Source organism: Symphalangus syndactylus, chromosome 12 (assembly GCF_028878055.3).
Source record: "Symphalangus syndactylus isolate Jambi chromosome 12, NHGRI_mSymSyn1-v2.1_pri, whole genome shotgun sequence".
Classification (NCBI taxonomy): Eukaryota; Metazoa; Chordata; class Mammalia; order Primates; family Hylobatidae; genus Symphalangus; species Symphalangus syndactylus.
In genome coordinates, this window is record NC_072441.2 from 98,996,261 (window position 1) to 99,021,614 (window position 25,354).

The 25,354-nt window shown below is 36.6% G+C and overlaps 1 protein-coding gene across 3 annotated transcripts in view; it reads left to right on the top strand.

Moving 5' to 3' along the window:
• Positions 1 to 1,679: 1,679 nt before the first annotated feature.
• MROH9 (maestro heat like repeat family member 9) overlaps positions 1,680 to 25,354 on the top strand; it is a 124,173-nt gene continuing 100,498 nt past the window's right edge. For 2 of the 3 annotated variants that reach the window (XM_063627205.1, XM_063627204.1), the window contains exons 1-5: positions 1,680 to 1,762; positions 11,029 to 11,090; positions 13,014 to 13,060; positions 24,141 to 24,220; positions 25,158 to 25,293. In XM_063627205.1, coding sequence (XP_063483275.1) covers positions 11,066 to 11,090; positions 13,014 to 13,060; positions 24,141 to 24,220; positions 25,158 to 25,293 — 288 coding nt within the window. In that variant the 5' untranslated portion in view covers positions 1,680 to 1,762; positions 11,029 to 11,065. Of the gene's footprint in view, positions 1,763 to 11,028; positions 11,091 to 13,013; positions 13,061 to 24,140; positions 24,221 to 25,157; positions 25,294 to 25,354 lie in introns of those variants that run through there. The other variant, XM_063627206.1, reaches the window with a different exon arrangement.

Here is a 25,354-nt window from a genome sequence, read left to right on the forward strand (position 1 = left end):
ATATGTATGTATAACGTGAATATATATAATATGCATGATAATAATAGCAGAAAGAATGAAGGAGGAAACCAGGTATACTGGAGCAAAACCTTTGTATGTTATTGAAACTAAATTGATACTAATTCAAACTACATTGTTTTAGGCTAATATAATTGTGACCCCAGAACAAACAAAGTTTGAAAATTCACACTTCTTGATTTCAAAACTTACTACAAAGACACAGAAATCAAGACAGTGTGCTACCAGTATAGGAAAAGCATATAGATTAATGGGATAAAATTGAGTTCAGAAATAAACCATTTTAGTCAATTCATTTTTTACAAAGATGTGGAGACAATCAATCAGGAACATAATCATCTTTTTAACAAATTGTACTGAGACACGTAAATATCCAGATGCAAAAAATAAAATTAAATTAGACCCCTACCTCACACTATATACTAAAACTAATTCAAAATGAACCAAAGACCTAAATGTAAGGCAAAAACTACAAAACTCTTAGAAAAGTTCTAAATCTAATCTCTGTGAAGCTGGGCCAGGGAATGCAGGCAATGTCTTTTTCTTTTTTTTTTAGTTATGATACCAAAAACACAAGCAACAAAAGAAAAAGAATGGCAAATTTAAATTTCACTTACATTTAAAACTTTTGTGCTTCAAGAGACACTGCAAAGAAAATGTAAAGGCAGCCCATAGAAAAGGAGGAATATTTGCAAATTATGTATCTGATAAGAGACTAGCATCTAGAACATATAAAAAATCACAACTCAATAATAAAAAAACAAACAGTCTAATCATAAAAAGTCATATATTGTATAAACCTATTTACATAAAATGTCCAGAAGACAGAAAGAAGATTAGTGGTTGCCAGGTACTTGGGGCAGAGGGAGGGAGAATGTCTGCTAACAGGTACAGGGTTTCTTTGGAGGTTGTTCTAAATGAAAATGTTCTAAAATTAGATAGTAATGATGGTTGTATGCCTCTGTAAATATATTTAAAATGATTGAATTATATACTTTAAGATAAATTTTATGGTATGTGAATTATATCTTAATAAATCTATTATAAAAAGTGCTACAATAAACATCCTTCATGCGTCTCAGTGCATCAATTGTATACATGTTTATACACTCTATGGACCTACAACTGGAAATTCTGGGTTGTAGATTTTCGATTTTGCTAGAACTTGACAAGTTTCTCTACAAACTAGTTATATCCATTTATAATCCCACCAGTCGTGTGAGAAAGTTCAACTTTCTTTTATCTTTGCCAATATTTGAAATTATCTTTTTAAATTTTTACTTGTATTTTAGTATTTTTTAACTTATTAGCTGGGAAATAATATTTCATTGGTTTGTATTTTCATAACTTCAAGTGAGATTAAAAATCTTTTAAAATATTTATTGGCCATTCAGTTTTCCTTTTCTGTGAATTTTCCATTCTTATCCTTTGCCCAGCTTCTACTGGACTGTTGGTCTGCAGAACTATCTTTCAGTGCTTGTAACATAGAAACCAGAAACTTACCCACCCCTCAATAATGACAGGCGAGCATTAGTAGCCACTTGGGCATGCCAGGACATTCTACCACATTCATTCCAGAATGGAATCTTTGAAATATATAGTTGCCATGACAAGTGTCAACATTTCAAAGAATTTGCTTGGTTGATAACTATCTAGAATATTTTACCTTTGGCTAAGAGGTAATATACTAGAGTTTCTCTTCACTACTTTGTCTCACCAGTGATTACAGAGAAGTTACAAATATGTAAGTGAATTCCTATTAATATTTCTGTCGGTCAAAAGCTTGTCTTTTTTTTCTAATCCTGACTACTTTTCTTAATTTTTGTTCTGTTAAGAGAAAGAACTATGAATACATTAGAAAATTACATTACTGCCCGGGTATGGTGGCTCACACCTGTAATCCCAGCACTTTGGGAGGCTGAGGTGGGCGGATCATGAGGTCAGGAGGTCGAAACCACCCTGGGCAACTTGGTGAAACCCCGTCTCTACTAAAAATACAAAAATGAGCTGGGTGTGGTGGTGGGCGCCTGTAATCCCAGCTACTCAGGAGGCTGAGGCAGGAGAATCACTTGAACTAGGGAGGCAGAGGTTGCAGTGAGCCGAGATCGTGGTACTGCACTCCAGCCTGGCAACAGAGTGAGACAAAAAAAAAGAAAAGAAAAGAAAAGAAAATTACATTACTATGGGCCCTCATCCAGAAATCTTCCCAAAGTTGGCAATTGGAAGAATTTGTCTTTATTCATTAATCTCATAACTTCATGCCTTACTAGTAAGGATTCTCTTATTAGTAAGGATGAGAGAAACCACAACTATATAGATAAATATATTTATTATAAGCTATTGGTTTACACAATGATAGAAGCTAGGAAGTCCTGGATTCTGCTTTCTGCAAGACAGAGACCCAGGAGTTCCAATGGTGCAGTTTGAAGGCCCGAGAGCAAGAGAGTTGATGATAAAAGTTCCAGCCTGGTTTTGAGGATCTGAGAACCAGAGTACTGAGGGCAGCAGATTTGTGTCCCAAGTCAAGTAGTCAGGCAAAGAGAAAACTAAGCATTCTTCTGCCTTCTTGTTTTATTCAGGCCCTCAATGGATTGGAAGATGTTGACCCACATTAGGGAGTGTCATCTCCTATCATCAGAACACCAATTTAAATGCTAATCTCTTCTGGAAATACCCTCACAGACATACCCCAAAATAATGTTTACCAGATATCTGGGCATCCTATGGCTCACTCAGTTTGACACATAATATTAACTAACTATAATGAGTTCCCACGTTGAAAATTTGGCACCCATATATATCCTGAAGCCATATTTAATCTCCAAATAAAGTCAATAAGAGCTCATAATTCCATTTAACATATTGAAATGTAGTGGGATTGATAAGAAATCAGAGAGACCGATGGGGTTGAGGAGGTGCACCGGCCCAGTCGGATTAACCTCCAAAGGACTGAGCCCTGAACAAAGAGTTAAATTATCTTTTAATCATTTCATGGGGTGGGGGAGATCTGTGTAGGGGAAAGCATATTACAGAAGTGAAAAACAAAGACAGTTATTCAATTAATTGAAACATGCATTACATCATGTCTTACTTTTCAAGGAAAAACATGTTTTACAACTTGAGTTTATCTGTCTAGTGACCTTGCAGCTGCACAGCTAGAGAAACAGGGTCTTCATAATGCCTGGGAAAGGAGGAGAGATAAGGCTCACTAGCCACAGAAAAACAGACAGTTAATTTTAAAGGACTCCAGCTCTTTCTCTTTCTCAGGGGGAATTGGGTTTTCTTACATACAGCTGAGTTTCTGCTTACACATTCTTTAATTTCTTTTAATTCCTGTTCCAACATATGTCCTGCATACAACTGAAAATGCACTAAACCCTTCTCAGAGAAGGAGATAAAGTCCTTCAGTGATGTTTACTCTCTTCCTTGATGTCCTGTAACTTAAACACTATGATGTAACATTAACGATACTTAAATACTAGAATATGAAGTCACTGCATTTTGTATTATGTGATAAGAGAATAAGAAAAGAAAAAATATTTGGTATCTAATATATACACACAGAAATGTATTCAGAACAAAATTAAAAGGAAATACTCATAATTATTAGTCTTCATTTCTGCACGGATCACAGCATCATAATCAGTATTTTTAACTCCCTTTTTCTACTACACATTCTGTAGTTTCTTTGCTTTCAGTAAGCACCTCAGCTGGTTGTGGTTCTTTACCTGCTAAAGTGATCCATAAAGGTCTGGGTCACTAGTAGTCCTACCTGGATTGGGTGGTTATAGTTTTCCATTGATCTTAATCACAGGACACAGTAATACTAAGAGACAAACTAAGGGATCTTTTGTATTGCAGACATACTCTTCTTTGCCTCCATTATGGAATAGTAGCCCAATTTCTCTTTGGTAGTGTGGATCAGTCAGTCCAACCAGCACCATAACTCCCTTCTTAGCTTGTTGACTCAGAAGCACAAGGAGACCAAGGTGGCCAGGTGGCAGTCTTAACTTCCAGTTCAATGGAATTATTGTCGTGTCCCCTGATGGAAGAATTCTTCCCTCCAGAACTGAGATCTCTAAGCCAGCAGAGCATAATGTCACAGGAACAGGAAGCTAGTGGGACACTAAGGATAATAGTGAGTGGTGCAACTCCTATTTTCACCCCTTGATCCCTAGACCCAGGAATCCTTGTTATAGGAGAAATAGCACTATAAATTGAACATATTCAGAGCGTATTCACTTTTCTGGAGAACCTTGCCCCAGCCCTTCCAGGTATTGATATCTAGCTGGTGATGTAACTGAGTCTTCAAAAGGTCATTCCACCATTCCATCAAACAAGTGGCTTTAGGATGGTGGGGAACATGGTAAGACTAGTGAATTCCATGAGCATAAGCCGATTGCCCCACTTCTTTGGCTGTGAAGTGAGTTCCTTGATCAAAAGCAATGCTGTGTGGAATGACATGATGGTGGATGGCTACTTTGCTCATGAGCCCATTGGGTGATGACAATAGTGGCTGAAGAAATTGCCTAATTGGTATCTACAGAATGGGTCATCCTATCTACTTGATTATTAAATAATCCTCAGCTGAGATCGCCCTTTGGTGACTATGTACAGGGAACACAAATATCTTCAAACTTTTTGCTAATTCTGAGATGTCTATCCACATATCACTTCCTCAAATTTCTTCATCAATTTTCCAATCATGTTCCTTCCAAGTTTCTGACCATCTAGAAAAATCACTGGCCACAGCCCATGAATCAGTATATAATCACACATCTGGCTATTTCTCCTTCCAATCAAAGTAAAAATTCAGATTCAGTGCTGGAAGTTCTGCCTACAGGGAGGATTGCACTGCTTGGGGTTTTGCCCACTGGGAGTATTTCTCTTGACCATTGTCCTTCAGAGATGTCCCAAAAGGGGGCTATAGGGATATAGTCGTCCACTTTCAAGTTGTGCCTGTATATCTTGTAGAACCATCTGTAAACCAGGCTGTTTTCTTCCTCTGTCAGTTGATCATAGGGAACTCCCCATGAAGCCATAGTTGCAGGCTAATAAAGAGGAGGCAGTGTAGCAGGAGGAAGGATCGTGGGCTTTTGGCCACTTCTTTATGTAATTTACTTGTGCCTTCAAGACCTGCTCAGGCCTGATCACACATATATATCACTTCCATTTGATGATGGAGTACTGCCGTGCACACCCAACTTTATGGCTTGGTGGGTTGGATAACACCCAGTTCATGATAAGCAGCTCAGGTCACATGGTAACTTGGTGCCACATGGTCAAGCATTCAGTCTCTACTAAGGCCTAGTAGCATGTCAAGGGCTGTTTATCAAAAGAAGACTAATTATCTGCAGAGGAGAGTAAGGCTTTGCTCCAAAATCCTGGGGGCTTGCACTTCAACTCACTGCCAAAAGCTCAAAAGAGCATCATTATCTGCCACCGATGCATCAAGCACCATTGGATCTGCTGCATCCTAGTGTCCAAGTACCAGAGCAGATTGTACAGCAGCCTGGACCTGTTTCAGAGTCTTCTTCTACTATGGTCTCCATTCAAATTAGCAGCTTTTTAGGTCACTTGGTGAATGCGCTGGAGTAAAACACCCAAATGAGAAATATGTTGCCTAAAATCTGTACAGGCCCATTGGGCATTCTGCTTCTTTTTTGGCTTTAGGAGGTACCAGATGCAACAAGTTACCTTTAACCTTAGAAGGGATATCTCAACATGCTCCACACTACTGGACCCCTAGAAATTTCACTGAGATAGAAGGCCCCTGAATTTTTGTCAGATTTATTTCCCACCCTCTGGCACACAGGTGTCCTGCCAATAAGTTTAGTGTATTGCTACTTCTTGTTCAGAAGGTCCAATAAGCATAATGTCATCAATATAATGAACCAGTGTGATGTTTGTGGATAGGGAGGTGATTAAGACTCCTGAAAACTAAATTATGACATAGAGCTGGAGAGTTGACATGCCTCTGTTGTAGAACAGTGAAGGTGTATTGCTGGCCTTGCCAACTGAACACAAACTGCTTCATGTACACCTTACTGAAAGGGATGGAGAAAAACAGCATTTGCCAGATTAATAGCTGCATACCAGGTACCAGGGAATATGTCAATTTGCTCAAGCAATGAAATCACACCTGGAACAGCAACTGCATTTAGAGTTACCACCTGGTTAAGTTTACAGTAATCCACTGTCATTCTCCAAGATCTATCTTCTTCACCGTCCAAATAGATAATTTAAATGGGGATGTGGTGCGAATGACCACCCCTGAATCATTCAAGTCCTTGATGGTGGGACTAATCTCTGCATTCCCTTCAGGAATGCAGTATTGCTTCCAACTTACTATGTTCCTAGGTAGAGGCAGTTCTTGTGGCTTCCACTTGGCTTTTCTTGCCATAATATCCCTCACTCCACTGCTCCAGCAACCAGTATGGGGATTCCACTAGCTACTCAGCTTGTCTATTTCAATTAGGCATTCCAGAACTGAGGAAATAACCTCAGTTATAACAAATAACTCTGTAATAACCCAGGATGGATTTGGGGACACACCGGACCCACTGTTAGAAGGACCTGAGCTACACTCCATTGATCTCCTGACCTCCCTAGTTCCCTATTCTGACTGGAGGGCCAGAATGACATTTTGGGTCTCCCGGAATTATTGTCAGTTCAGAAACATTGTCTAGTACTCCCCAAAAGGTCTGATTATTTCCTTTCCCCAAGGCACACTTACCCTGGAAAAGGCCATAGGTCCCTTTGTGGCAGTCTGGGAGAAAGATTCACGGTATAAATTTTGGTAGTATACTAAGGTCCTTCTTCAAAGGGACCCAGCCTCCCCTTCACTCAAGGAATTCTGGATTTATAAGCCAGCTTAAGCCTGGGAAATGATTGAGGGATCATGACTCAATTTTTTATTTAGGTTAGATTTTTGTTCACTTGACCTAGAACTTTTATGCTTATTCAAATCAAATAAGAATTTAATAGGCCTCCTACCTCTTTAACTTCTAGGAACACCATGATCAACTAGCCAATACCATAGGTTCACAAGAATCAGACTATTTTGACTGCTGCTTTGACTTTTTGTTGTTCATTAAGGCAACCGCACTCATCTTTCCATTGGCTGTTGAACTTTCCCCTTTGCCCCTGCCACCCTGAAATCCAATTATTCTCACCACATTTACATTTCCTCATTCAGTGGCTGCAGTTTCCACCATAGTAGAGTCTGATCTACAGAAAAGAGCAAGCACAGATCTCCTCAAGGATGCTGGGACTTCCGTCACAAATTGCTTGCTGTAGTGGTGAAAGGTGTGTCTTCTGGACACTCCCAGCATGAGGGACTAGGTCTTAAATGACAAATTCACTCTAACATTCCAATCGCCCTAAGCCTTTGAATCCCTTTTCTACAGTAAGCTATACAGGTCTGGCATTTCTAACTTTCTCCTCATTGGCCACTTTTTGGTCCATGTTTTAGCCAATCAACCAAACAAGTAGTTAGAGCCATTTCTAATTCCCTGAGCTGCACCATTAAATACAGAATATCTGCTTAGTGAGCCCATACCAATAAATTTGGCCTAATTCAACTTTTTGTTTCTTCCACCATTATCCCACAGCTTTAATATCCATTTCTACACAGGTTCCCAGGATTTCTGCTTGTAGAAATAAGAAAACTCAAGTCATTCTTTTGGAGTGTAGCACATTTCCTCATGGGTCACACTTTATACCTTGGCTTTAGGGGCATTCTGGAACTTGAGTCTAGTTACGGGTCTAGAAGCAAAGAAGAGTGGTGGGGGTGAGTCCCCTGAGAAGACTCAGCACTATCTTGCTTGGCAACTGCCTCAGGGGAGGCAATTACGGTTTCCTCCAGCAGTGTAGAGTAGACATACACACACACATACACACACACACACACACCCAGAGAATACCAGTAATTTTATCAAGGGTAAAATTTTAGATTTGTCCTAAAATTTCTTTCTGTATGTCTTTAATCCTGTGAAAATTTTTAAGAAACTTTTCTAAAGCAAAGTGCTTGATAGGGTAGGCCAGTAACATACATTTACTAAAATATAGGATATTCAAAAACAGCAAGGAAAGCACTCCAGTCGTGGAGTAACCGCTGAATTGTATGGAAATATGACATGCCTGGAATAGGGCTTTTGTTCACATGTTTGGACCCAGAGACACCTCCCTGGATAGATGACTGATGCTTTTCTTGGGTGATAGGGATATGAGGAAAGCAAGGTGAGTAGCTTAGACAGAGAAAGGGGAATGGAATACATGCACTAAGTAAACCTTCTTTGGTTCTGGTTTTGAACCAAAGATAAGCTGGTGAAGCTGAACTAAACAAGAAATCACACAAACAAGCTGTTGTTGCCTGCAGGTGGGCCAGGGTAAAGGAGGCCAATTCTGCAGTAGCTCTAATGCTGCCAGGGTAAAATAGTTGGGGAAAAGTAAAGCTAAAAGAGCAAATTTACATATACTATGCTGGATCAAGAGGAAAATTCCTCCAGGTGAAAGTCCTGAAAATATTTGATTTGGAAGTAGCCCATCGTATTCTAATAAACAATAATTTTAAAAGAATCAATACAGGATCTAAACAAATATTTTACAAGAAAAAAGTAGAAAAGTAAAAAAATCAATGACAATTAAAAACTGGAAAAATATCAAATGGCAGATAAAACCTTTTTTAATTTAATGGAGTGATTTTATCTATAAAATGTGATCTCAGAGTAGATATATAAGAATTTAGGAAAGAAAAAGTGCAGCTCAGGAAAAAAACGGAGTGTTAAAAATACTCTGAAAAGGCCAAAAGTGATGTTGGAAACAGTGCAAATAAAATGAATATTGCTAAAAATGTGCTAAGGAGAATTAAGGACCAAACTGAGGTAAGCTAGAAAGACTTTAGAAATGAGATAAAACATAAGCATAACAGATATCACTAAAGAAAAGAACCAAAATAACAGAAGAGAATAAAATACGTAAATAAATTTTAATAAAATGTTCCATGAACATATAGATTCAAAAGCAGACTATGTCCCTAGAAAAATTAAGTCAATCAATGATGAGCTCTTTCCTTGTAAAGTTACTTAATTTCAAAAATAAACAAGGAATCCTTTGGAAATCCAGAGAGGGAGAAAAAGGTTCATTTGATCTATATAGGAGAAAAAAAAGTAGTTTTTCCACAACAATGCTAGACGACAATGGAACAATGTCTGTAAAATCCTTATGAAAACATTATAGCTGAAGAGTATTATATGCAGCCAGACTTTAACTCAGTGTAACAGTTTTAATGTGAAAAAAAATCAAGGAATGTGATTCTCATGAGTCTCTCTTAAAGTCAAAGAAAATGAACTTTGGCTCAACAAGAAATGAATGGGGAAAGTCTGGCAGTATGCATAGAATCTGTTTACATGAAGGGCTAAGACATAAAAGAAGTAGGATTATTGTTACAGAACTGAATGTAAATATTATACATCTTGAAAGTATAAAGATGATATCGCTAATAATGATTATAATAAAAATAGAAGATAAAGGGAAGTTAATAAACACATTGATTTCATTTTTAAAGCCTAGGGGTTATTAAACAAGCAATATAAACACAAATGCATAAAGGTTTCACTAATAAATCAACTAAAATTGTACGAGGAGTGACAGGAAGAGAAAATAGAAATGAAGTAATTTCATCTTTGCTCATATTTAGGAATCAACAGATTCTGTCTAAAGTTTTGAAGAATAAATATAAGAAGTTATTGTAATGCTAAACATCATTACAACAGGAATATAAACCTTTCTTATTAAAGAAACACACAAAAACACCACATCACACACATACGAAGTAAGGAGAAAGACATCAAATAATAAAATATTTAAAGGTAACAACAACAAGAACAAAAGCACATACAAAATATAGTGACAAAATCTGTTATGTAATAAATGACAATGGATTGAACTTATGTAGAAAGAGAAAGAAATATGGTTAAATCACTAATAAAGTCCAGCAATATGTTACATACTAGAGGTACTTATAAAACAAAGTATCTCAAAAAGGTTGCAAATAAAAAGATGGAAAAAAGGAATACCAAAAAAGTGTAAACAACCACTAAGTAGGTGTTGGGATCATAATTCAGACAAACTTGAATTTCAGGATTTAAAATAAGCTTTGAGGCAGTAAAGGTGATTTTTTAAATGCATCACATTATGAAAAAGTTCATAATCCATTATGATGATAAAATAATTATGAAAATCTATGTGGTAAGAAGAATTTTAAGATGGCTCCCAATATTCCTGTCCCCTAGTATCCACGTCTTATATCAATCCCTCCACTTGAAGCTGAAATATTTAGGAAGGAAGGGTATGGGATGAAAAGCTGAATATGATGTATGATGGGAAATCACTCTCATGATTATGTTATATAACGTGGAAGAAGGAACTGTACAGCTATAATTAAGGTTACTAATCAGTTATCTTTGAGTTAAAAGGAAGAGTATTTGAGTGGCCTGCCCTAATCACATAAGTCTTTTAAGTCTGGGTCTGGAGGTTGGAGACAGAAGTCAGAGCTTGGCAGTGTGAGATGGCCTCTGGAACAGGTCATATGGCAAGAAACTGCAGACGGCTTCTAGATGCTGAGCGTTGCCCTCAGCTGCAGCCAGCAAAGTAATAGATTCTTCAATCTGACAGCCTCAAACAATTGAATTTTGCCAACAATCTAACTGGCCTTGAAAGAGAACTCCGAGCCTCAAATGAGATAGCACTCCAAGTTGACATCTTGAGTCCAGCTGTGTGAGACCCTGAGCAGACTACAGCTAAACTGAGACTGAACCTTCTGACCTACAGACACTGAAATAACAACGTATTTTTAAGCCATTAAATTTGTGATAAATTGATGCATAACTATAGAAAATTAATACAATCCACATACTGTATATCATAGTACCATCCATATTGACAGAGCTAAACAAAACTGTAGGAAAGTTTCTGGTTTATGTACTAATACATGATACTTTTTTGCAGCATTAGTAGTAGAAGACTTTAATCCACCTCTGTCAGCATGTTGACAAGGAATCCAAAAACAAGTAAGGCTTTAAGACATAATAGATGGAGATAAGAGAAGGTATTTTTGTGTATATGTGTGTGTATGAGTGGCAGATGACAGAGAGAAACCTATACATCATTCTGTAACCATGATAACAAACAATGTACCTTTTTTTCCCTAATGCCCATAGAACATTCACAAAAGTAACCAAATATTAGGCTAGAATTTCTGTATAAATTCCAGAAAGTAGAAATAGAAGACATATTCTCTGATTACAATGCAAAAAATTAGAAACTAATGATGAATTCATGAAACAAGTGAAAAACAACCTACCACTTGTCCAGTAAGCTTTCTGTTTTCTATTTAATTCTTGGGTCAAAGAGGAAATTAATAGGAAATTACAAAGTATTGATAATACTACATATCAAACCCTATAGTATACAGCCAAAGGAGTCACGGAGAAAAATTTATAGCCTTTAATACTTAGAAAACTAAACCAGAAAAAAATAAGAATAATGAAATCAAGTATCGAAAGCAAGAAGTTATAAAAATAAAACAAAACAAATCTAAGGAAGGCAGAAATAAAATGACCCATATAAAGATGAATTCAGGAAAAGAAAAATAGTAGGACTAATAAATAAATTCAAAATCTTGTATTTTTTTCATGATGAGACAGGCAGGCATTCACTCTGTAATATTTTTTCCTCAAACCTATATTCCCAGTCTAATTATATGAAAAAAAATTCAGATAAATCCAAATAGAGGTACATTTTACAAAATACCTAACCAGTGCTCTTCAAAAGTGTCAAGGTCATAAACAAGGAAAGATTGCTAAACTGTTAGAGATCAGAGCAAACTGAGACACGCTGACTAAATGCAACGTGGAATCCTGGACAGGATCCCAGGACAAGAAAAGGATATTAGTGGAAAAATAGGTGAAATCCAAATAAAGTCTGAATTTTAGTTAATGTAATTGTAATAATGTTAATTTCTTAGTTTTGAAAAATGTGCCATGATTATGTAAGATGTTAGTTAACATTGGAGGGAACTGGTTGAAGGATACATGAGAATTTATTGTCTTTGCAACTTTCCTATAGGTCTGAAATAAAAGTTATTTTTTTTAAAAAAAGAAACAAAGAAGATCTAGAAAATCTAAATATACCAATTAAAATAGAAGACATAAAATAATTATCAAAGGGCTACCTCCCCCAAGCAAGCAAAGGAAAACATAACAGTTTCTAAAAATTTCATAAGGCAATTTTATCAATCATTTCAGTAACTGATAACTCCACTTCTAATTAAATTATTTTGATAACATTAAAACATTTAAAAGCCCCTTATACTTTTTCCTATGAAGTTATAATTTAAACAAAATTATATTTTCCTTTCCAGTTTTAATATATGCATTTCTTTCTATTTTTAAATAATATTTGATGGTGCTTCCAGAAATGGTAAATGATAGTGGTAGTAATGATAATCTTTGTTTTATTCTTTACCTTAATAAGAAGGCTTCTATTTATTTTCTAATTACACTTGGTACTGACTTTTTTATCCATCACATTAACACATGAACTACATAGCCATTTTATTTACAAATGTTATCAAGTTTATATTTAAAATCTTATAAATTTGGAACTCAAAAATTATTGTGTAGAATTTCTTCTTTAGCAATTAATGTTGAGAATTGTATTATAGATTCTCTTTTATTGAACCATCCTCTGTGTAATAAATACTACTTTTATTCTTTTAATGTGCTGCCATAGCCGGCCTGCTAATTTTTTTGTTAAGTGTCGTCCAGTAATACTCACAGTAAATTTGTCTATAGTTTTAGTGTGTGTGTGCATGTCCTTGTTGGGCTTTGACATCAAGGTCATAGTAGCTTCAGGTTTGGAAATAAGGCCCCACTAAGATGATAAGAGTCTATGTTCATTCCTTTTTAACTAATCTCCTTCTTTCTGGCTAGAGTGTAGTCTCCAGATTCTGAAAAACAGTGTGAAACGGCACCACATGGTAAGTGATATTCTATAAGGATATCAACGTAACTGACTTCTCTTGGAAAAAATAACTTTTTACTGTTTCCATTACAAGGATGTTACAAGTAATGTTTAAAGTACACGTGTTGGGGGAGAAAGGAGAAAAAAAGGCAATTTGGTTAAAAATTGTTTTTACCTGTATGTCCCTGCAGCGTCATTTCTTCTTCACTCCCTCATGCTCCTGAAAATGACCTTCAGTACTAATTTAAAAGGATGAAACTTTTTACCCATCCTACTAGTTATCCCACCCATCCTCCATCAACTGACTGGTCTCTAGGATAGTCTCCTCACTCATATTTTCCCTTCCATCATCACTGTGGAAACCCTTCCCGTCAAAGTGAAGCCCTTCTACCTAGTCTCTGATTGAATGATATTATTTCCTTATTTGACAGCCATTCTAGTTTGTGTCTTTCCTTTTCCATTTATCTTATTGTTTTCTAGGCCTTTGGCAGATTTCTTGTCTTTGATCTCTTGAGAGCAGAGATTGTGATTATTCATCTTTGTGTTCTCTGCAGTGTGTAGCACAGTATTGTCTTGGTGGATATTCATCCAGTCATTTTTCAAAATTGTTTTAAAATTCTGAACCTCTAATAGACCCTACCGTCATTTTAATCCACATCCAAATTAACACAGAAGAAACAGGGGAGGGCTACCATAAGAAAATATGTAATCTTCTACCTTTAGAAAAGAAATGCTTCAGTGTGGATATTAAAACTTTTATAGACTTCGTTCATAATCCATAGGTCAAAGTCGCTGATAATTAAAGCAAAACATTGATAACATTTGGTGGACAAATTGATTTTTCCAGCCAGGACATGAGGAGAGTTGTTAATAAAACCATATTCTATTAAACAGGGTCATTTAATCTTTTCCCATTTGTATAGTCCATAGAGTCAGAAAGATGCAGTTTAGCATTACACTCAATCACTCATTCATTTATTCAACAAATATTTACTGAGAATCTGCTATGCATCAAATATTATGCTATCTTTTTGAGAAACAAAGTAGAATAAAACTCAAACACTAGCCCCAAATTGCTTATAGTCCAATGGGAGAGATTTAAAAAAAATTCAGTAGTTAGAAACTGTTATAAGTTATGAAGAAGTTACAATATTCAGGAAGTGATAGAAGTATATTTGGAGGGACATTCAAACATGACTTGGGCCAGAGAAGATTTGAGCTGGACTTTGAAAGATGAGTAGAATGCCTAGATGAAGGTGAAGTACATTCCAAGAAGAGGAATGTACTTCTGTACACCTGTAAAGGCGTGGAGAAAGAAAAAGCAACATACATTTGTAGAATTATAGATTTTAGCTATGGTTCCCCAGGAAGCAGACTCTAAAATAACAGTGGATGTGCTCTTTGGATCAATACTTGGGGATTAGTAGTAGAGGCAAAGTGAAGGAAGCAGGATTATGTACAAGGAGGTGTTGAACTGCAATGCACTTGCAAGATAGGTCTCAGCTACTTCTGCAGGGCGCTCTGGAACTGGAATGACCTTTCAAAGTTGACCCTCTTTGAGGCAAGGAGGTTTGGTCTTTATTTCCCCATGTCAACTAGTCATTAGATGTAGCTTGCTCCCAGAGAAGGGATGTGATCTTAGGTAGGAAGGCTCTTTGGCTAAGGGAAGTCTCAAGAATATTTATCTAAAAGCTCTCAGCTGCCAACATTTCCACAAGTTGTGGAAAGAGTATTTCACTACCGAAATGGAGAGGGGTGGTCTAAACAGCACCCTGCAGCATCCATCTAAGACAAAATGTGTATCTAGAATGAAGACTAGTCAAGAGGAAATGATAGGAGTTGTGGATAGAGAGGTAAGCACAGACTTAGTCATAAAAGTTCCTTTACGCTTTGCTAAAAAGTTCAAAACCTTGGTGACTTACTTAATCAAGAGAGTGGTGTTGCTCCAACAAAATTATAGGTGATGAAATACAAAGATACTCCTTATAAGTAATAACAGACATCTGAGTTGAAGTGTATAATTGAGGGCAGATGGCTGTTGGGAACTCCTGCACCTGGGTCAAGTGGGCTAGTGTTTCAAAACTTAAAAACAAAAAACCAAAACACAGCACAGTGGGGGTCTTCCAGAACATGTAGCTGGACCTTGAAAGTGACACTCTCCTAGTAAATTGAGTTCTTCATCAGCAGGGCTGTTGGGGAAACCACCTGCTTGCCAGAACAAATCACCAACAGGAAGGGGACAATAAATTATTTCATGGATGGACCAAAAAGGAAACATATTTCCCCCAATTCCTCAGCCACCTACAACCCCAGAGATACAAAGACAAGGAAGATGAGAAAGGGAACAGAGTACAGAGAGGTATGAGAGAGGGAAATCCCTTCCCCATTCCAATGATAGTAAAAATAGCTGAAACTTATATAGTACCCATAACGTGTTAGGCATGCTCTAAGTGCTTTAAATGAATAACTCATTTAATTCTCACAACAGCCCTGTGGGGTACTGCCTTGAAAATGGGGAAACAGAGGCAGAAAGTGACCTGCTTATAGTCACATAGCTAGCAAGTGGCAGAACGAGGTTATAAACTCATAGATCCTGGCTGCAGAGTTGCTGGTCTGAGCACCAAGCTATACTGTGTTTGCCCTAAAACCAAAATCCTTGCCTGCTCTGGGTATCAAGGAAGACTTTTGAACAAACAATAAAGTTGGAGATTTTAAATAAGCAAGATTTAGTACTAACAATAATTATGAGACTGTATTAATAACCAAAAAAAGATCTAGAATTCATGAAATCAGACTTAGAATAGTCCATAAAGGAGACAGCCATCTATCAGGGAAAGACAGGGCAAGGGAGTTGGCAGAGAAGAGGGACAGAGCACAGTGGCAGCAGTTACAGGAAAACATAGAACCAATTCCTGTATATATACCTTAGAGGCTAAAACTGCTCACAAAAGAGTATCATTAACATTCTTATATCTGCATATTCTATTGCTAGGAGAATGCACAGGAAAGCAGTAACAACTGTAGATTCTGGGGATGGAAATTAGGGGATGGGAGCTAGAGAAGGGGAAGACTTGAAAACATTGTTCACTGTTTACTCTTTTGTACTGTACTGCACATGCATGTGTATTACCTTTTTACATGTTCAAACAAATAAATACGGTGTACTACTTTAAAAGTCCATTCAAAAACATGCTTCTATGAATAATCTAAGTTTTATTGCCGGATCAAACTATGTCTATATTTTGATATAGTCTATATATTTACAATCCATCTTTTGCTCTCGTAAAGGGGCTGTTTACTATGCATGTTTGTAAATGTCCCTCACCCTTAAATCCTCCATTTTGTCTTAATTTTTATTCTTTATTTTCTTTTAGCCTTTATTTTTATATCATCGAATTGTTTTCCTTTGTCTCTAAGCCACTGAAAATTTCTCTTTTTTTCCCTAGTGTAGGAGGGGGTTCCTAATGAATAAATTGAAGGATGTCTTCCTATGTGGATTTGAAGGAATTTTAAAATAGAGATTTGCCATCAGTTAGAGATGACCACAGTAAATTTTGATCTAGTTAGATGTATACACTGTTAGAGAAGTAGAATTGTCCAAACACTATTGCCAATAGTATGATAAGGAGTTTTGTTGAAAATATAAAGTACACAGAAAATTTAGAAAGTGCAAAGAGTTAGTTATGGCATTCCAATTACAGAAACAAATTAATTAACTCCATCAATTTGTCTCTACAGGAATAATGGGAGTTAGTGAACCAGCTCCTAAGCATGCATAGTAAAACTGTGGTTCTAAGAAAGAAAAAACTGGACTACCATTCCAGGCCTTAATTTGTTTTTCAGCAACAGAATCTACATTTCTCTTAGCTGTGGAAAAGGTCAGCTTCAGAAACACAATTATATTCAAAAGAGTGACACAGACTTAGATTGGAAATAGGAGTTGCAAGGAGAGAGAAGGAGATAGTCAAATGGCTCATTGGAAACAAAACATAAACTTGCTTGAGGTAGAAACTGAGTCATTGCTAGCATTGAGGCATGTCTGGGCCACTCAAGATAAGGCAGGACTAGCAGGATGGAAGAGCCTGCAGGGAAAGACATCTCCTAGCTGAAGATTATCAAGGTGTGTGAATGTGATTCAAAGACAGTGGGCTAGTATGAGAGGTTGATCAGTGCTTTTCACTACATTAATAGCACAGTCCCAGCTGCTAAGTCCTATAAAGACAGGGCTGTTGTAAAAGAGCAAAACAATGACCATCTGAAAATGATGAGAGTGAATTCAGTCACCTGTGGCTTTAGCTATAAAGTGAGAGCACCTTTTGCGCAGAAGCTGGCTCTTTTGCTAATGGGTTACAGCAGCCATGGGACTGTAATCAACAAGTGGGCGAAGGATATGAACAGACACTTCTCAAAAGAAGACATTTATGCAGCCAACAAACACATGAAAAAATGCTCACCATCACTGGTCATTAGAGAAATGCAAATCAAAACCACAATGAGATACCATCTCACAACAGTTAGAATGGTGATCATTAAAAAGTAAGGAAACAACAGGTGCTGGAGAGGATGTGGAGAAATAGGAACACTTTTACACTGTTGGTGGGACTGTAAACTAGTTCAACCATTGTGGAAGTCAGTGTGGTGATTCCTCAGGGATCTAGAACTACAAATACCATTTGACTCATGCATCCCATTACTGGGTATATACCCAAAGGATTATAAGTCATGCTGCTATAAAGACACATGCACACATATGTTTATTGCGGCACTATTCACAATAGCAAAGACTTGGAACCAACCCAAATGTCCAACAATGATAGACTGGATTAAGAAAATGTGGCACATATACACCATGGAATACTATGCAGCCATAAAAAATGATGAGTTCATGTCCTTTGTAGGGACATGGATGAAGCTGGAAACCATTATTCTCAGCAAACTATCGCAAGGACAGAAAACCAAACGCCGCATGTTCTCACTCATAGGTGGGAATTGAACAATGAGAACACTTGGACACAGGAAGGGGAACACCACACACCGGGGCCTGTTGTGGGGTTGAGGGAGGGGGGAGGGATAGCATTAGGAGATATACCTAATGTAAGTGACAAGTTAATGGGTGCAGCACACCAACATGGCACATGCATACATATGTAACAAACCTGCACGTTGCGCACATGTACCCTAGAACTTAAAGTATAATAAAATATATATATCTATATTAAAAAAAAGAAGCACTAGCAACAGTATCAATGCCTTTGACAGATGGCAGAGGCAGCAGCAGCAGCAAGCAGCAGCTTTTGACTTCAACAGAGGTAGGCAATGCAACACATCAAATTATAGCAGTGAAGGAGGTATCAGACAAATCTTTACTACAGATAGCTCAGATGTATAACACAAAATCTTTTGTAATCTATCCAATTATTTTTGTTTTTCAAAAATGTATTAGCTACTTTTAATTATTCACACTTTCAGAGGAACTTTGAAATACACTTGTCAAATTCCTTCCAGAATTTCTCTTGGCATTTTGATTTGAAACACTGAATTTATAGATTAATTTATGAATACTTCCTTAAACTATTGTCTTATCATTAGAAACATGTTTTCTTTCTACTTATTTGAATATTTAGTAAAGTTTTTTTCTACATGCAGACTTCATACAATATCTTTTGAAGTATTTTATAAATAGTATTGTTATTGAGTGTAAAATGTATGATTTGCAAATATATTCTCTCAGTATATGGTTTGTCTTATTTTTCTTAATGGTATCTTTTGAAGAGCAAGAGGTTTTAGTTTTTATCAAGTCCAATTTACCATTTTTTTCTCTTTTGTGGGCCATGGTTTTAGTGTTGCATCTAAAAACAAAAAAAACTTTTCCTAACCAAAAATGGCTGTTTTCTTCTAAAGGTTTTATAGTTTTAGCCTTACATTTATATTTATGATCCATTTTGTGTAGGTGTGAGGTAAAGTATAAATTCATCTAGTTGTATTAAACATCTTTTGTCCCATTCTTATGTTTGTAACATAAAGTCTTGTAGCATTGGCCCACACAGTTTTTAACTTTCAGAGCTTAAGGAGATTTTCTTCATGAAGTGAATATATGATCAATTTCAAATGCTTTTATAGTTTTACAAAAATGGTATGCTCTTATTTTTAAAAGCCACACAATGTAGATTAGGGAAAGAAAAGAAAAGAAGAAAATAAAAGAAATGAAGAGAAAAGAAGAGAGAGAAAAGGAAGAGAAAGGAAGGAAGGAGAGAGGGAGGGGAGGGAGGGGAGGGGAGGGAGAGAGAGAGACAGAGAGAGAGACAAAAGAAAGAGAAAAGAAAGAAAGAAGGAAAGAGAGAGAAAGGAAAGAAAGAAAGAAAGAAAGAGAGAAAGAGAGAGAAAGAAAGAAAGAGAAAGAAAAAGAAAGAAAGAAAGAAGAAAGAAAGAAAGAAAGAAAAAGAAAGAAAGAAAGAAAGAAAGAAAGAAAGAAAGAAAGAAAGAAAGAAAGAAAGAAAGAAAGAAAGAAAAGGAAAGGAAAGGAAAGAAAGAAAAAGAAAGATGCACCGTGAAGAGAGTCATCACCAGTTATTATTTTGGCCATTTCTCTAGGTCCCAAGTCATTTTCTCTTAAAAAAAAAATTGAAGGCATAACTTACATTGTTTTGTGGCATCTGTTATGACTGATGAAAACATGATGGTGGTCTGATTCTCTAGCCTTTGTCACCTGGATTCTTTCTGTAGAAGCCTTTAAGATTTATCTTTATTTTTGGTAAACTGGAATTTTATAAAAATGTCTCTAGGTATTTTTTTAATTCAAATATACTGGGCACTCACACATTTCCAATCCAAATGCTCCAGCCATTTATCTCTGAGAAATTATACTACACTATTGATCGGATAATTTTTCTCTTCATATTTTCTCCATTCTTTCTTTATGAGACTCCTATTAGCTACATATTGAATTGTAAATTCTTAAGAAATTTTACAATTTGACAGCTTTGAATTTCGGGACTCTTCAATATCTGATTTTATATTTTCTGTATCAATTCATCTATCAGAGGACACTTAGGTTGATTCCATATCTTGACTATTGTGAATATGCTGCAATGAACATGGGAGTAAAGATGTCTCTTTGATATCCTGCTTTCATTTTCTTTGGATAAATACCCATAAATAGGATTGCTGGATCATATGTAGTTCTATTTTTAATTTTTTAGAAATCTCCAAACTGTTTTCCCATGTGGTTGTTTTCATGCCAATTTACATTCATGTCAAGGGTTTACATGCATCCAAGGGTTTCCTTTATTCCATACTCTCACCAACTCTTATTATCTTTCATCTTTTTGATAATACTTATCCTAACAGGTGTGAGGTAATGTCTCACTGTGATTTTAATTTGCATTTCCTTGATAATTAATATTATTATATTAATAATATTGAGCATTTTTCACGTTCCTATTCACCATTTATATGTCTTTCCTCCCATAAGTTATTGGGGTACAGGTGGTATTTGGTTACATGAGTAAATTCTTTAGTGGTAATTTGTGAGACTTTGGTGCACCCATCATCTGAGCAGTATACACTGCAACATATTTGTAGCCTTTATCCCTACCCCACTCCCACTTTTCCCCCAAGTCCCCGAAGTCCATTGTATCATTCTTATGCCTTTGGATCCTCATAGCTTAGCTCCCACATATCACAGAGAACATACGATGTTTGGTTTTCCATTCCTGAGTTACTTCACTTAGAATAGTAGTCTCCAGTCTCCTCATCCAGATCACTGCAAATGCTGTTAATTCATTTCTTTCTATGGCTCAGTAGTATTCCATTTTATATATATATATATATATGATGTGGTATATATATATATGATGTGGTATATATACCGCAGTTTATCCACTTGTTGGTTGGCATTTGGGTTGGTTCCATGATTTTGCAATTGTGAATCATGCTGCTATAAACATGCATGTGCCAGTTTCTTTTTCAAATAATGACTTCTTTTCATCTGGGTAGATACCCAGTAGTGTGGATTGCTGGATCAAATGGTAGTTCTACTTTTAGTTCTTTAGGGAACCTCCACATTGTTTTCCACAGCAGCTGTACTACTTTACATTTCCACCAGCAGTGTAGAAGTGTTCCCTGATCACCACATCCATGCCAACATCTAATGTTTTTTGATTTTTTGATTACCGTCATTCTTGAAGGAGTAAGGTGGTATTGCATTATAGTTTTGATTTGCATTTCCCTAATCATTAGTGATGTTGAACATTTTTTCATATGTTTGTTGGCCATTTGTATATCTTCTTTTGAGAATTGTCTATTCATGTCCTTGGCCCACTTTTTGATGAGATTGTTTGTTTTATTCTTACTGATTTGTTTGAATTTGTTATAGATTCTGCATATTAGTTCTTTGTCAGATGTATAGATTGTGAAGCTTTTCTCACACTCTGTGGGTTGTCTGTTTACTCTGCTGACTATTCCTTTTGCCATGCAAAAGCTCTTTAGTTTAATTAAGTCCCAGCTCTTTTTCTTTGTTTTTATTGCATTTGCTTTTGGGTTCTCGGTCATGAAATCTTTGCCTAAGCCAACGTCTAGAAGGGCTTTTCCAATGTTATCTTCTAGAATTTTTATAGTTTCAGGTCTTAGATTTAAGTCCTTAATCCATCTTGTGTTGATTTTTGTATAAGGTAAGAGATGAGGATCCAGTTTCATTCTCCTGCATGTGGCTAGCCAATTATCCCAGCACCATTTGTTGAAAAGGGTGTCCTTTCCCTACTTTATGTTTTTGTTTGCTTTGTCAAAGATCAGTTGGCTGTAGGCATTTGGGTTTATTTCTGGATTCTCTATTCTGTTCCATTGGTCTATGTGCCTATTTTTATACCAGTACCATGCTGTTTTGGTGACTATGGACTTATAGTACAGCTTGAAATCAGATAATGTGATGCCTCCAGATTTGTTCTTTTTACTTAGTCTTGCTTTGGCTATGCGGGCTCTTTTTTTGGTTCCATATGAATTTTAGAATTTTTTTTTCTAATTCTATGAAGAATGTTGGTGGTATTTTTATGGGGATTGCGTTGAATTTGTAGATTGCTTTTGGCCGTATGGTCATTTTCACAATGTTGATTCTACCCATCCAGGAGCATGGGATGTGTTTCCTTTTGTTTGTGTCATCTATGATTTATTTCAGCAGTGTTTTGCAGTTTTTCTTGCAGAGGTCTTTTGACTACTTGGCTAGGTATATTACTAAGTTGTTGTTGGTTTGTTTTTCTTTTTTTTTTCTTTTTTTTTTTGCAGCTATTGTAAAAGGGGTTGAGTTCTCGATTTGATTCTCTGCTTGGTCGCTGTTGGTATATAGAAGAGCTACTGATTTGTGTACATTAATCTTGTATCTGGAAACTTTGCTGAATTCTTTTATCAGCTCTAGGAGCTCTCTGGAGGAGTCTTGAGGGTTTTCAAGGTAAACGATCACATCGTCAGCAAACAGTGACCGTTTGACTTCTTTACAGATTTAAGTGCCCTTTATTTCTTTCTTTTGCCTGATTTCTCTGGCTAGGACTTCCAGTACTATGTTGAAGAGGAGTGGTGAGAGGGGGCATCCTTGTCTTGTTCCAGTTCTCAGAGGGACTGCTTTTTGTATGTATTCTTTGGAAAAATTTTACTCAGGTCTTTTGCCCATTTGTAATTGGATTATCTGCTTTTTATTTTTTTGCCATTGAATTGTATGAGTTTCTTATACATTTTGGATATTAACTCCTTATCTATGTTTTACAAATATTTTATCCCATTCCATAGGTTGTCTTTTTAATTTTATTAATTGTTCTCTTTGCTGTGCAGAAGCTTGTTAGTTTGACGTATTCCCACTTGTTTGATTTTGCTTTTGTTGCCTGTGCTTTTTACGTCATGTCCAGAAAATCTTTGCCGAAACTAATGTAAAGAAGCTCTTTCCCTATGTTTTCTTCTAAGAGTTTTACAGTTTCACATCTTTGCATTTGTCTTTAACCCATTTCAAATCAACTTTTGTATATGGTAAAAGATAAGGGTCCCATTTCATTTATTTGCTTATGGACATTCAGTTTTCCCAACATCATTTACTGAAGAGACTGTCCTTTGCCCATTGTGAATTCTTGGCTCCCTTATCAAAGATTACTTGACCATATATTAATGGATTTATTTCTGGGCTTTTTATTTCATTCAATTTGTCATGAGTCTGTTTTTATAGCAGTCCCTACAATTTTAATTACTAAAATTTTGTATTATAGCTTGAAATCATAACTGTAATACCTCCATGTTATTTCTTAAGATTGTTTTGGCTGTTGGAGGTATAGTTCTCCAGTTTCTTGGAAAAAAAGAATGATAAATTCTTAGTGGAATCCCTTTAATTACCACTTATAAAGGCTAAATTCTCATTCCATAGTGTGAGTTTAGTCATTCTTTAATAAGGCCTGACTTAAGTTGCCCTGCTGGCAATTTTTTTTTTTATTTTTGAGACAGAGTCTTGCTCTGTTGCCCAGGCTGGAGTGCAGTGGCACCATCTCGGCTCACTGCAAGCTCTGCCTCCTGGGTTCACGCCATTCTCCTGCCTCAGTCTCCCAAGTAGCTGGGACTACAGGCACCCGCCACCACGCCCAGCTAATTTTTTTCTATTTTTAGTAGAGACGGGGTTTCACCATTTTAGCCAGGATGGTCTCGATCTCCTGACCTCATGGTCCCCCTGCCTCGGCCTCCCAAAGTGCTGGGATTACAGGCGTGAGCCACCACGCCCGGGCCTGCTGGCATTTTTATAGATAGACTCACACTGTGTAGATGGGACTTAATAGTTATAGTGGTGTACAGAAGTTCATCTGGTAAAGAGCACACCTTACAAAATGCTGTCTGGGAATGCAAATTATATAAGCATAGTGGTTGACTGTAAAAGACCTCCACTTAGGCAAACATACTATCGTAGATTTAAATTACAGTTTGGTCTCAACACTTCTATGAACTCTTGAGCATGTTTTCCAGTCTGATTTGGTTCCTTTAGTCTCTGTAAAAGGAAGAAGTACATGTGCTATTATGAGTCTCACTGCTCTGTAATCATTAATTCTTTTTTTTTTTTTTTTTAACGTGGTACTTAGGCACATAAAGTTAGCAGCCTATTGGATGCATACTCAGGCCTGTTAAGTAATGAATCCATGATCCTGGCTGTGAACTCCAGGTATGATAAGCTATCATGCTCTTTTATTTCACTAATTGGATGTATTTAAAATGTTATATCTTTAAAAACATGTAATTGTGAAAAATAAGAAATTACTCCAAATTTCACCATCATAATTTGGCGACTATTATCTCTTTCTTATACTCTTTCCCAGTCTTTCTGTATTGCATAGACAAGCAGATAATCTTTCTAGCTGCTGAGGCAAGCTTCATTTGCCATCAATTTGAAGATGCATCTCAATGTAAGAAATACTAAGATGTGAAAAACATATTATCATTGATTACAGAAACTGTGGCAGTAATATAGTTCAACTGTTTAAAGCTTTGCATGGCTTTGTGGACTTGGCTGGGAATGTAACCACTCTTTGCATTATTATGTTTATAGAGAAATCTATTCTGATTTCTAAATAACTGTTTATAGATAATATTTACAACGAAATTAATTCCTTTATTTTTAAAACATTATTATCATTTTTAAGAGAATATTTAAGACTCATCTGTCATACAAAGCCAAAAGCTGAACCTCATTTTCGCTTATCACTAAGAAATGGCTGGGCCGGGCACGGTGGCTCACGCCTCTAATCCCAGCACTTTGGGAGGCTGAGGCGGGCGGATCACGAGGTCAGGAGATCGAGACCATCCTAGCTAACATGGTGAAACCCCGTCTCTAGTGAAAATACAAAAAATTAGCCGGGCATGGTGGCGGGCGCCTGTAGTCCCAGCTACTCAGGAGGCTGAGGCAGGAGAATGGTATGAACCCGGGAGGTGGAGCTTGCAGTGAGCCGAGATGGCATCACTGCACTCCAGCCTGGGCGACAGAGTGAGACTCTGTCTCAAAAAAATAAATAAATAAATAAATAGAAAAGAAAAAAAAAGGCCACTAAATTTCTATTATATTTGTTTTCTCATCATTAATGATTACTCGTTTTTCTTGTCAGCTTTGTGGATCCCTTACTGCAGTTTGAATCTCAGTTGAAGATAATAGAGTCATCCTTTGGAATGCTGGTTGTCATGCCAAGTCTGGACAAAGTGAAAGAAATGGGGAGCAGTTATGAGGACATTGAGGACATGCAGGTAAAATTTTTCTTCCTTTAATCATTATAGGATGTTATTACACATCACAGCAATCCTGAAG